This window comes from Meles meles, chromosome 4, assembly GCF_922984935.1.
Source record: "Meles meles chromosome 4, mMelMel3.1 paternal haplotype, whole genome shotgun sequence".
Classification (NCBI taxonomy): Eukaryota; Metazoa; Chordata; class Mammalia; order Carnivora; family Mustelidae; genus Meles; species Meles meles.
Genome location: NC_060069.1, coordinates 163,611,525 through 163,624,649, shown reverse-complemented (window position 1 = coordinate 163,624,649; position 13,125 = coordinate 163,611,525). Strand labels below are relative to the sequence as shown.

Genomic DNA, 13,125 nt, shown 5'->3' with positions numbered 1-13,125 from the left:
TGACAAGCAAGGACATAGGGAGCTCTGCACCGTCCAGAAACTTCTTGCTCACGGGTCCTGGTAACTCACTTTGAACACTGAAAAGCAGGGCGTCCGTGGTGTGAAAACAGTGCGAACTGGGGTGTGTGCGCCCCCCAGCCTCCGCGTGCTTCTCGGCCCTGTCCACACCCGCACCCACTTCCACCAACCGTCTCCCCAGCCCCGCCGCATCTGCCGCCAATCTCTCCAGGTGAAGGATCCGGGGGGCGACCCCCTCCCTGCCCACCTCCGGGGCTGCTTCTGCGGACCCAAGGTGGGGCCAGGTGGCCCTAAAGCTGCCCCTTCCCCCCACTCCTTCCCTGGCTCTGGCAGGACCTCCTCCTGGAAGCCCAGCTTCCAGAAGAATCTCCAGGTTCTTCTTCAGAGCCGGCCGCCCTCCACATCCCGGCCACCTCAGGGCCGGGATCTCCTGGGACCCCGGGACGCGCACAGCACACCTGCTGGGCCCCAGGCCGAAGGGCTTCCCTCTCCTTCTCCCCTCCAGGTGGCTTCTACGGCTCAGCCTTGGGGGGACCTTGGGTGGGAGCAGGTGCCGGAAGAAACGGGGCCCTGTGTGCTGCCGTCGGCCCCTTCCCCGGCCCCCATCCCTGCTGTCACGGGACTCTCTTGCCCTCTTGTGGCAAAGTCCCTGCAGGCAGATGCTGCAGTGGGGGGAGGAGGGGACGGTGTGAGTGGTTCCGGCTTCACACTGAGGCAGGAAACCTTAAGTATGACTCCCATTGTGCAAGGGAAGAAGGAATTTGGTTATTTTTCTTACTGATTTCTTTTTTCTGAGAAAGTCTCTTTTTTGTTTTACCGAAAGTCTCCCCGGGTCATTCCTGTAATCCAGAGGTTAATCAGCTGAGGCGGAAGGGAAAGGGAAGGGGAGGGAGGAGGGGAGAACAGGGAGGAGGGGAAGGGGAGGGTCGAGGGGAGGGGAGGGGAGCAGAGGAGAGGAGGGAGAGGGAAGGCAGGGATCCGCCAGGTGTCCAGGTGGCGGGTTCAGACAAGGAGCCTGTGATCAACTTTCTGCGTCCGCCTGTCCGGGCTAAGTCCCCCCAGAGCGCTGGGAAAACATCCATCTGTGGGTGTGCCCCGAGGAAGCTTCTAGAAGACATGAGCATTTGAACTGGTGGACAGACCAAAGATCCCCTTCCCCAGATGGGTGGACTTCACCCAACCCTCTGAGGGCCTGGGTAGAACAAAAAGGAGGAAGAAAGGGTGAATTCTCTCCCCCTTCTTGAGCTGGGACATCCGTCTCATCCTGCGCTCAGACAAGGGAGCCCCCGGTTCTCGGGCCTTTGGACTTGGACTGACCGACAGCACCCGCCTCCCCGGGTCCCCGCTTGCAGACAGAGATCCTGGGCCTCAGGCCTGCCAGCCCACTGAGCCCATCCCATGACCTGTCTCCTCATGTAGATCCACCGGTGTTCCTCTGGAGAACCCAGGGGGGTCCTGATCTGAGCAAACCTGCCGTGAGGAAGGGCATTCTGAGACCAGGAGGGGCCCGCGCATGGGACAGCGCACTTGCTGTTATGACATAAGGAGCACGTTTTTTGGTGAATTAATGATATCGTGGCTGTGAGCAAATGCCCTCCTTTTCGGAGATACATACAGAAATATTTCAAGTGGAATAAGCTGAGGTCATTGCCAAAAAAGTCATTTACTCTAAAATAGTAGAGGCAACACCACGGAATAGGCTGGGCGCAGCCGGCGTGGTGGGAGGTGCCAGGGTTGTTGGGGGGCAGCACACAGGCCCCCACTTTTGTCCTTCCTGTTCTGCGACTGAAAGGTCAGGACAGACACTGCTGGGAAGAGTCTGGGGCCGGCTTTACTGAGACAGAAAAGAACAAGAATCCAGCCCCAGGGACGAGGGCTGAAGGGCAGGTCCGGGGGCCGGAGGGTCCGTGCTGCTGGCCCTCCTGGAGCAGAGAAACGGGAGGTGACCTTGTGTGCTCTGCACAGTGAGGGCAGCCGGCAACACCTGGTCTACACCCTCGACTCCACGTGGCCTCAACAGTAAAGACGCTCACGGCCGGCGAGGAGAAGTCTGGAGACCCGGCGGTTCCAGGACAGGACAGGAGCTGGGGTGTGGACGTCTCCACCGCCCGGTCCCCCCTTGCTGCCCAGGTCCCCGGGGTCCCTACACTTCTGGACATAGGCTGAGGCCGCCCTCCCCCGGCCTGGGACCCAGGATGCACTTCATGCCAGGAACTAGGAAGGCTCCGTCACCCAAAGGGTCCCCTTGGGCAGGAGCCACGAGGAGTTGAGCGCCTCTAAGAGAGACAGTGTCCCCGCGAGCTACTGGGGGAGGCGGTGCCCCGAGAGAGAGGAGAGAGAGGGGAGGCCGCGAGGGGGCCGGTCCTCCCCGCACCGCACTGAGCTCCCTTCCCCGCAGCCGGCGCAGGTGCAGACCGGGCCGCACAGGGCGCGGGAGCCGCGGGCCTGCTGACCCCAAGATCCGGCCGCTCAGATGCAGCTTCCACCCCAGCCGCTCCGGCGTCCTGAGCCCATCGACACGGGGGGCCGCCGTGGTCTTCCACAGTGCGACCCCACCCTCTCCCGGCGGGGCACACCTCGTCACCCCGGAAGCGGCTCTGCGGGGCACCGGGCCGGGCGGGTCTGCGGCGCGGGGGCCGCCCCTGGCCGGCTGTGCGGGCCGCGGGTCAGTCCTGCGGCTTCTCCGCCCCGAACCCCGCCGGCCGCCCGCGGAGGCCGAGACCCGCGCCGCGCGCACACCTGCGGGAGCCCACCTGGGCCTGCGCTCCGCCCGGCGCGGCCCCGCCCCCAGGTCGGCTCCGCCCCCGCCCCGGCCGGCCCCCCCGGCCTGGCTCCGCCCACATCACAGCCCCGCCCCTCTGGCTCCGCCCACAGACGCGGGGCCCCGCCCCTAGACCGGCCCCCCCGCAGGCCCGGCACCGCCCGCGAGAGACTTCCGCTCCGGGAGACGCCGGCCTCGGACTGACGCAAGACGCACGCGTGGCGTTGCCGTGGCTTCAGGAGACGCGCGGCGCAGTGCGCTTCCGGGGCGGGGCGCGGCCGCCGGAAGTGCGTGGCCGCCCGTGGCCATGGCGGCGCTCGGCGTCGTCTTCCTGGTGCTGCTGGAAGCGGCGTCCTGGCCGCCGGCCTCGGGGTCGGGCGAGGAGTTCTGGCCCGGCCAGTCGGCGGCCGACATCCTGTCGGGGGCGGCGTCCCGCAGACGGTAAAAGCGCGTCCGCACCGGGGCGGGGCCGCGGGGGGCGGGGCGGGCTCCACGGCGCGCACTCCCGCACCCCTGCACCCGCGCCCCGCAGCCCTGCACCCCTCACCCCGCACCCGCGCCCCGCAGCCCTACACCCCCGCACCCCTGCACCCGCGCCCCGCAGCCCTGCACCCCCGCACCCCTGCACCCGCGCCCCGCAGCCCTGCACCCCCGTACCCCGCACCCGCGCCCCGCAGCCCTGCACCCGCGCCCCTGCGCCCCGCCCGCGCCGCACCGCACCCCGACGGCCTTCGGGCCTGCGCCGCAAGCCGGGCTGGGCGGGGCAGCTGCGGCGTCCCGGAGGCCCCGGAGGGCCGGCTGTGGGTCCGCGTCGAGCGGCCGGCGGGGGCCTGGCCCGTAGCTCCTGTGCGTGTCCGCGCGGGACCGTGCGCGGCGGGGAACGGGTGTCTGCGGTCCGGCCGCCCCCAGCTGCCCGCGCCGCGCGTGACGGGCCGGCATGGTCAGCGCGTCCTGCGGCTCCGGGCGGGGGTTGCGTCACGGCGTCCTCGGTCGCGGTCGTGCAGTGGCCGCGGGGCGTCAGGGCCGGCGTGCGGGCGCGGGCGCGGGGCGGAGGGCAGAGCGGGACCTGCCGGCCACGGGCTTCGCTAGACCCTGAGACGCGTCCCGGTCCGCGCAGCGGCTTCTCGCGGGTGTCCGGAGTGAACCGCGGCCTGCGGAGCCTCTGGTTTCCCTCCGGACCCGCGGGCAGCTCGGGCGTCTGCGGTGGCGGGGGAGCGTGGACCCGGCGGGAGACCGGCCGAGCGCTCCGCGGGATCCTCCGGCTCTTGTCGCCCAGACTCTGCGGGCGCGGGCGGGGGTCGCTGGCCTCGCGCGGGCTCCGAGCGGTGGGGTGTGCAGCCGCGTGCTGGCCCCGGCCGCCGCCTCACCGGGAACTGCCCCCAGGTACCTCCTGTACGACGTCAACCCGCCCGAGGGCTTCAACCTCCGCAGGGACGTGTACGTCCGCGTGGCCTCCCTCCTGAAGACGCTGCTGGCCACGGAGGAGTGGGTGCTGGTGCTGCCCCCGTGGGGCCGCCTCTACCACTGGCAGAGCCCGGACATCCACCAGGTGCGCATTCCCTGGTCCGACTTCTTCGACCTTCCGAGTCTCAACAGAAACGTCCCGGTCATCGAGTATGAGCAGTTCATCGCAGGTGAGGCCGTGGTCGCGGCCGTCCGCCGGCTCTCTGCGGCCCGGCGCGCTGACCCTTGTGTGGGTGGGGGCCCGCTGCTGTCTCGCACTCACAGCTCCCGGCCATGCTGCTGCGTCCAGCACTGGTCTAGGGACGCAGATCTGAGGTGTGCCAGCGCGTGTCCCCTGCCTCTGAAGCCTGGGGCAGCGGGTGAGCCCACGCGGGGCGCTCACAGTGGCAGTGGGGAGGCTGCCCGTGCAGGGGCCTGGCCATGCGGGGGCCGGGCGTGCTCCCAGCAGAACGTGCTCCCGTGCGGAGACGGTCTTGTGTCCCCATGGGACGGTTGTCCGAGCCCGGGGTCTTCTGACCTCCCGGCACCTCCCTGCACTGCGGCGAAGATTGTCGTCATAGTGTGTCCCGTTCCACTCAGTCCCGCGCAGCCTCAGCTTTTTAGAGAGACGCTGACGATCTTAGAGCGAGGGTGCGCAGGGTTCAGCGTCCTGGTTTTCGGAAGACACACGCTTAAAAGGCCGCGACATGCTTCTGCTGCCCCAGGCGCCGACGCGATGCGGAGCTCAGGCCGCAGCTGCGCATCTGCGTTTTCCACGTCCTGCTCTCACGGCACCGAGTTCCCGTCCCTTTGGGCTGTTCCCGTGGCGGGATCCGTCCCATGACGGCCGCAGGCATGGGACGACATGGACGGTACCTCCTGAAACCTCCGTTCCTGGGGAAGAAGCAAACTGAGATTTGTAAGAAGCACGTGGGAGCGCATCCTTCTGTGACCCACGACAAGAGCCGTCCCTGGGCACCTATTCTGACTGAGTCTGGGCATCGGCCTCAGGCTTGTCTGAGCCACGGGTCATGGAGCCTCCCGGGGAAACAGCCCTTCACCTCCATGCAGGGTTGTGGCCAGGGGGTTTCTTGACAGGCAGATACGGGGAGAGGTGTGAGCCTCGGCCACGTGAGGTGGTGCTCAGCGGGGGACACGGGGTGTGCGGGGTGGGGAGCCCAGTCCCCTCCCTGCTGCTCCTGAAGCCTCAAGCCTGTGGCCAGAGCAGCAGGGGCAGAGAAGACGGCCGTCCTGACGGGCTATGGGCGGGCGGACCCCCGTGGCCTCCGCCTGCCCAGCTGTCTCCCTGTACAGAGGGGGAGGGAAGGGAGCCTGTCCTGTGACGGGCTGCTGGGACACGTGTGACAGGGCACTGGGCCTCTTGGCCTTCCTGCGACAGGGGCCTCTGGAGCTCCAGGACCAGGCCCCACCCGCAGCGCAACCCCCGAGCAAGGGGAAGTGTGGAAGAGACACGAGACTTGCACTCGGGGCGGCTCTCGTGTGGCCGGGCCCTGCTCACCCATCTTCCTGAACACTGTGCGTGTGCCCCGCGGGTTCTGAGCGGAGGGGTGCCGTGGGCAGGACGGATGCGGACTCCTGCTCTCCTGGGGCTCCTGTGGGGAGTGGGGAGGCAGAAGCCAAGTGCCCGGAGGGAGGACCCAGTGGTGAGGAGTGGTGAGGAGAAAACGCGAGTGGGACGGGCAGCGGGCTGTGGGGCGGGAGGCTGTGGCTGGGGAGGTGTTCTGGGAGGTGCCATTTAAATGGTCTCCTGAGGGGTCAGGGTCAGCCCTGAAGGGAGCAGTCCCCCACGAGGCTGGTCCCTGCGGGGAGGGAGCATGCGCCGGAGGGGCAGCGTGGGGGACAGCGCGTGTGGGGCCCGTGGCTGTCGCGAGGACTGGGGAGTGCGGGGTGGCGGGGGCAGGTGAGGACCCCTGGGAGCAGCAGGGCCCGCGAGCTCTGCCGTCCCCGACACTGCCTCTCCGCCTTTTGGGACCTCGTGCCCTGATGGCGCTGTAGCGTCCTGCGTCTGCCTCCGTGAGCTCTCCGCGGTCCGCAGGACAGAGGGTGGCATTAAACGACGCGATGGTTCTCGTGCCCGCGTCCGTTTCTGGTTCTCATTGCGCGGTCGTCCTCGGCCTCTTCCAGAGTCCGGCGGGCCCTTCATCGACCAGGTGTACGTCCTGCAGAGCTACGCGGAGGGCTGGAGAGAGGGGACCTGGGAAGAGAAGGTGGACGAGCGGCCGTGCCTCGACCCGCTACTATACTCGCCAGACAAACACGAGTACTACAGGTGCGGCGGGAGCGCGGGCCTCGCTGCAACAGCCTCGGTGTGTTCGAGGCTTGTGGACGTGGACGTGGCCGTGGCGGTCAGGTTGCCCGAACCCATTTGCCATCAGGAGACTTGCCCATGGAGGGCTGTCCCCTCAGCAGTACCCGTGGACAAAGCATCAGAATGACTGGGTTGTAAAAACTCCGTGCTCCGGGAGGTTGTTGATGGGGCGCAGCAGTTTTCGGGCCGGTCACTGCCCGGGCTGTGGTGCAGAGGCCCATTTGCATCCCGTTCCCGCCCCGCCGCCTGGCTCTGCGCGCCCTGCAGGCTGGAGTTCCCCGAGTGGCCCCGGGCCCCGTGGAATCAGATGGGAGTCGTTTCTTCACGGGATCTCAGGAGAATGTCACTGGCCGGAGTCCCGAGCGGTCGCTCTTCCCTGAGAGCGGGGCTGGCTCGTTGGGGCAAAGCTGTCCGCGTCCGGGCTTAGGCGTCGCGCGGCTGGGAACAGGCTGACGGAGGCGCGGGGCTCTTGTTTTCCAGGGGATGGTTTTGGGGCTATGAGGAAACGAGAGCGTTAAACGTCTCGTGTCTGTCCGTCCAGGGATCGGCTTCCATCATGGCGCCTGTGCTCCTGAAGAACACGTCGGCCAGGTGAGCGCCGCCGGCTCTGCTCGGACCAGCCGGCAAGGCGGCGTGCGCGTGTGTGTGTGCGCGTGTGTGTGTGCGCATGTGTGCGCGCGTCCTGCTGGCGTCCGCATTCCTCCTGGCTGTGGCCTGTGTGCCGGGCAGGGGAGAGGTCAGCCTCGTCCCCACCGCATACCCAGGCCACAGTGAAGCGGTGCTGGGAGAGAGGAGGAGGCCACACGTGTCCCTGGGGAGAGCCCAGGTTTTGGGGGCTGCCCCACGCTTGGGTCCGTGCAGTGAGGAAGGCTTCCCGTGGGGCTGTCCTGCCACTGCTGGGCGGGAACTTACCGGCCGGGGTCTCTTTCTGCTGCTTGTGGGCGGGGGGGTCTGGATCACACCAGGATAGCACGCGGCCCTGTCCGAGCGGGCGGTGGGCACGTGTGGGGTCCTGGGGGCTGGGGGGGCAGTGAGGGCTCAGGCCAGACTGGAAGGGAGCAGCGATCTGACCTTCCTCATTCACCGGACCCCGTGGTTGCGTGGGTGGCTGGCACGGGGTGAGGAGGTGACCCACCGCGGCGGCCGGTCCTGGACGGCTCGTGGGCATCACCCCGGTCCCACCTGCGCTCACCTCCGCAGGTGGGTCTCTCACTCAGCCTCTTCAGAGCCGGACTTCGAAGTGGTCAGAGGGGTGGCCGCGGCCTCCTGCCCGCGCCGTCCCTTCCCTGACACCCTGTCCCTCGGGACACGTGGACGAGGGCAGAGTAGGAGACCACACGCCTCCCCCAGACTCGTGCCCCTGCATCCTCCAGGTCTGAGTGGACACGGGCCCTGCTGGTGTGTCCCCTCTGCCCGGTCTGATGCTTCGGGCCGTTTGCTCGCCTTGGACGGGGCCTGACGTGGCCTCACTCTGCGGGGGAGCAGTTGAGCGCTCTCGAAGGAGGGCGAGCCTGCGCCTTGAGCAGCACAGACAGGCTGAGGTCACTCGGGTGGTTGCGTGCAGATGGGATGCAGGTGTCCTCCTGGTTTTGCCCTTGGGCTTGAGTCCACAGAGTAACAGACCTTCCAGAAATCCGCGGCTGTGCTCCTGCTGGGGGCCCCCTCTGGCGCGCTCCGTACGCTGCCGTGGCCGTCTTACTCGTTCACCTCGTTTTACCTGGTTTTTGTCGTGTGTGGGTCGTCACGGGGCCTTGCTGATCCAGTTCAGTGGCTGGGTCAGGAGAGGACGACCCCGTCCCCGATGCTGAGAACTTGCAGCCCCCCGGGGAGTGTGTGCTCAGCCTCCTCCCCGAGGGGTCCCAGCGCTGGCTCACGTGCGCCCCTGAGGCGCTCAGCTCGGTTCCCAGCACGCCTGGGGCAGCCGACAGCAGCCGCACCGGGAATCAGACGTTCTGTGTCGTTGAGAACAGGTCGGTGATGCTGGACAGAGCCGAGAACCTCCTGCACGACCACTACGGGGGGAAGGAGTACTGGAACGTGAGTACCTGCGGGTCCCCCCCGCACGGCTCGGCGCGTCTGTGAACGTCTGAGACGGGGGCGCTGGCTGACCCGCGTGGGCGGAGGGGGGGGCACGTGGTCGGCTGGTTGGCGTCTCTCGCGGCGGGGCTGTTGTTTGTGCAGCCGATCGCTGAAAGAAACGCAGTCTGCTGTGAGTCCGGCCCCACGCGCTGCTTGCTGTGGGTGACCGGCTCATCTGCGTCCTGGGGCGCATGCCTGGTGCTGTGGGTCAGGCAGGAGCCTACGGAATCGGGCTTCACGCTCCCTCCTTGCGGCCGCCGGCTTCTGCTGCGTGGGGGGGTCTGCCCTGTCCGAGGGGTGTGGCGCTTCCATGGGCGGCTGGGCAGGTGGACCTGGGAGAGACCCCTGCTCCCCGGACACGTGACCTGGGGGCCTCCCGAGTGGGTCATTCCCGAAGCACGGGGGGCCTTGTCATCACCGCCCACAGGACCTGCGCCTCTCACGGGCACCGTGGCCCTGAGCTAGTGGTGAGGACAGTGGCTCCCTTCAGTGGGGCCGTCCCTGCGTGTGGGGACCGTCCTGGTGGATCGTTGTGGCTGCGTTCTGGTCACTGAGCTGTGGCCAGCAGACTGTCAGGAGCGCGTCTGCGTCCGAGCTCCTCCTCGGGATCCCTGTCGCAGTCGGCGGGGGCTGCGGGGCTCCCAGGTGGGGGTGCTCAGCCGCGCGGCTCTCTGCGCCCGCAGACGCGGCGGAGCATGGTGTTTGCCAAGCACCTGCGGGCCGTGGGGGACGAGTTCCGGAGCAAGTACCTGAACTCCACGGACGAGGCCGACCGGACCCCCTTCCAGGAGGACTGGACCAAGATGAAGGTAGTGCCTCCCACCCCTGCTCACGACGCGCACGCGCCCGCCCAGGCGCACAGTCGCCGAGCCGGTCTCTGGGCAGCCGCAGACGCCCCTCGGGAGGGTCCCCTTGTGCCCCCGCAAGCTCAGGGCGACGGCTCGGCTCCATTTCCCCTCGGCGAGCTGGAGGCGCCGCTCCGGGAGTGAAAGCGGCCGTGGACCCGGGGTGTCCCGTCGGCGCCGTCTGTCCAGTGGTGCCGGAGCCGCAGAGAGCGAGGGAAGGCGACGATTGGCCAGACGGACGCGGGGTCGTCTGTGTCCGTAGAAGTCCCTTCTGAGGGGTCGGGTCTGCACATAACCTCAGCTGGTAACTCGCTGCTGTCCCAAGTGGGTGATGTCTGGGCAAGCCTCCGGGCGCTAGTCCCCCGGGCGCCTTCCAGCGCAGCGGTGGGATCCCACAGCAGTGACGGGGGCGTTCGGATCACATTTCTGGGGAAAAAGCAGGAATAGGTGGTTTTTGTCATCTAATTTGCACGTTTTTTCCAGAGCTGTGTTTACCTGATGGCACCCAGGTGAAGGGTGTGCGTGATCAGCCCGTTTGTGGCCCCGAGTCCCCGAGATGGGCCGTGGGCGGGCGCCGCCATGAGGGAGCTCACGGTGTCCGGGGGCCGGCAGTGGCCTGGACGCTCAGCGCTCCCGGTCCTCCTCTGCCAGGTCACGCTGGGCTCCGCGCTGGGGGGCCCGTACCTTGCGGTTCACCTGAGGAGGAAAGATTTCATCTGGGGCCACAGAGAGGATGTGCCCAGCCTGGACGGGGCCGTGAAGAAGATCCGCAGCCTCATGAAGACCCACCAGCTGGACAGGGTGTTCGTGGCCACGGACGCCGTCAGGACGGGTACGCGGCTCCGGCTCTGCCGGCCCCCGTCACGTCCCGGGCAGGCCCAGCACCTGCGAGCCCGCAGTGTGGCCGGGAGGTAGTGCCGGGTTCCATGCCTCGGACCTGAGCCGAGGAGCCCCCGGAGCCCCCGGTCACCATCTCCGTCACTCCGCAGAGCACGAGGAGCTGAGGCGGCTGCTGCCCGAGATGGTGTGGTTCGAGCCCACGTGGGAGGAGCTGGAGCTGTACAGGGACGGTGGCGTGGCCATCATCGACCAGTGGATCTGCGCACACGCCAGGTGCCTCTGCCCGCACGCCAGGTGCCTCTGCCCGCGGTGGGCCCCGCTGCGGTCTGTCCGCCTCCGTGGCGGTGGGTCCCGCGTTGGCTGGGCTGACACAGCGTCTTCTCAGGCTTCCCACCCACAGCGTCCTCCCCGGCACCGCCATCGGACTGGGTCCCGGCCGCCCCCGTAGGGACCCCACCCAGGACCCTGCTCCCCTGGGCCCGGCCACAGCCTCCCATCACGCATGTCCCTGTGGAGCACAGCCGTGGTCTCCCTCCCTGTGTGTCATTGTCGCGGGAGGCAGGGCCACCCCAGAGGAGAGTGAGGGGACCAGGCCCAGGAGGAGGCCAGCATGCTTTGATGTGGGACTGGTTTCTCCACATCTGTAGGGTCCCCCAGAGCCCCCAAGCCCGTGCGTGCAGGCTGTGGGGCCGGGGTCCTCTCCCCAGACCTCAGCCTGGCTCTCAGCACCCCACCCCCGAGCCCCAGACGGCCAGAATCCGGCAGCGTTCTCGAGCCTCCCCGTGCAGGACCCACGGCCACTGTTCCCTGCGTGTGTGGCCTGGCCGCGGGGCTGCGGGGTGAGAGGTCAGGCTGGTGGGTGCTGGGCCCTTTGGAGCGGCTCTCTGACCCCCGCTTTCCTTGGCAGGTTCTTCATCGGAACCTCGGTCTCTACGTTCTCTTTTCGGATCCACGAGGAGAGAGAGATCCTCGGGCTCGACCCACGGACGACGTACAACCGGTTCTGCGGGGACCGGGAGGAGGCGTGCGAGCAGCCCACGCACTGGAGGGTGGCCTACTGAGCCGCCGGCCCCGCGCGCGCCCCGCGCCCAGGACGTCCGCACACACGGCCTCGTCTTCCTCCGGGTGCCCGTGCGGCCTTGGGTCGTGTTGGCCCTGGCTGGCAGGCAAGGCTGCCCCCCCATTACACTTCAGGGTCACGGTCACCACTCACTGCCACGTGAGCCACGGCGCATGTCCGTTCTCGGTGTTTCCCCCGCCGTGGACTGCCTGGGGCTCCGCTGCTGGCCAGGCAGCAGTCACGCTATGACGTGAGGAGGTGCGGGGGCTCAGTCTCCTGGAGGGCGTCTGGATGCCCACGAGCCTGCTGCGTTGCAGCCTGCCGGTCCCGCGCGTCCTGCACTTCGACCCGCGGGAGGCGAACCCCCACCTTGCAGAACTGCGCCCGAGGCCTGTGTTGGCCCGGGAGGGGCTCTGTGCGCCCCAGCTCGGATGCCAGAAGGTTCCTCAGCAGGTTTTGGGGGCTCTGTGGGGTCCACACAGGAACCCCGTGGCTGGCTAAGGGGCTGTGGGCAGGCCGCTGGTGAGTGTGGCAGCATCGGGGGGCAGACGCCCCGGGCCCTGCCTCGCGGTGGGTGCTGTGGGCTGAGGGACGAGGGGGCGAGGAGCAGGGTCACTCCGGCCCCCGGTGGGCTCGTGCTGCGGCCTGGAAACCCCTCTGGGCCTCAGGTGTGGCCACCACCCACCCCCTCTGACCAGGAGCCCCAACTTCGCACAGACCCCCCGGCTGACCCGCTGAGACTGTGGCCCGGAGCCGGGCATGGCTTCTGTTTTCTTCCCAAGCTTTGAAAACCCGCCCCGAACCCGTGCTCGGTTCCCGTGGTGTCCCCGTGGTGTGTGGGGAGATGATGAAGTATTTATTCTTTGCCTATTTGTACCTTCAAATACTATTAATAAAATACGTTTTCTAGAAAACTGAATTTCTAGAAACAGTGTCTTTCTTACGCCCTTGAATTGTTTTCCGGCTGAAAACGACACAAACAGTCCGGACCGTGATCCTCACTTTGTGTTTGAAGGAGAATAAATGCTTTGTCCTTGTGTGTGGCCTCCCTCGGGGACTGCGGGGGCAGGGACGGGGAGCGTGCCTTCTCCCGTTGCCCGCTGGGCGGCTGCGGCCCGGCTTGTGGGAGAGTGGGGCACGGGGACAGCAGCAGGTCAGGCACCGGGAAGGCCGGTCGTGCCGGGTCCGTTCCCCACAGCACATCCGTGCCAGCGGGCGGCTCAGCTGTGGGTGGCCGTGGGACAGCACGTCCCTGAGCCGCTGTGTGGCCAGAGCTGCTGTGACCACGGCCCGGCCCAGCACGCGGGAGGAGGAGCATTGGGGGAGGGGTGGAAGGCGTCTCTTGGGACCCCCTGGAGGGACTGAGCGGAGAAGGACGTGGGCAGTCCATAAGCCGCAGGCCAGGTGATGGGACGGGGCCATCAGGGAGGGCAGGACTCCGGCGGGGCTAGGGGGGTAGACCAGGTAGTGGGAGGACACGGGGCGGTGGCGGGGGGTGCGGGCAGCGCGGGCGCAAGGAGGAAGCACGGGAGCCGTCCACCTTGGTGGCCTCGGCCAGGCAGGTGGACCATCCGGGCGGCTGGTCTGGTGCAGGCCCCCCGTTGGCGGAGCCGCTGTCGTCCTGCCCCCGACCTGCGCACCCACCTCCGAGACGGGCCAGGTCAGCCCTGCACGCGGGAGCATGGAAGCCGAGCACACGCCTGGAGCCTAGGGGAAACCTGGTGCCTCCCTGGGCCTGGCTGTGCCCCCG

At 68.0% G+C, this 13,125-nt stretch overlaps 1 protein-coding gene across 2 annotated transcripts; it reads left to right on the top strand.

The window, feature by feature from the left end:
- Positions 1 to 3,046: 3,046 nt before the first annotated feature.
- Positions 3,047 to 12,294, top strand: POFUT2 (protein O-fucosyltransferase 2). 2 transcript variants are annotated; one of them, XM_046003001.1, is made up of 9 exons: positions 3,047 to 3,220; positions 4,163 to 4,413; positions 6,368 to 6,512; positions 7,032 to 7,142; positions 8,522 to 8,588; positions 9,314 to 9,439; positions 10,127 to 10,307; positions 10,465 to 10,588; positions 11,223 to 11,510. In XM_046003001.1, exons 1-9 carry the CDS (start codon positions 3,087 to 3,089, stop codon positions 11,374 to 11,376), a joined length of 1,293 nt encoding a protein of 430 aa, XP_045858957.1. In that variant the 5' UTR covers positions 3,047 to 3,086; the 3' UTR covers positions 11,377 to 11,510. The 2 variants fall into 2 exon arrangements, with proteins under 2 accessions (XP_045858957.1, XP_045858959.1); XM_046003003.1 differs by lacking the exon at positions 3,047 to 3,220 and having other exon boundaries at positions 4,250 to 4,413; positions 7,093 to 7,142; positions 11,223 to 12,294.
- The last annotated feature ends 831 nt before the right edge of the window (positions 12,295 to 13,125 follow it).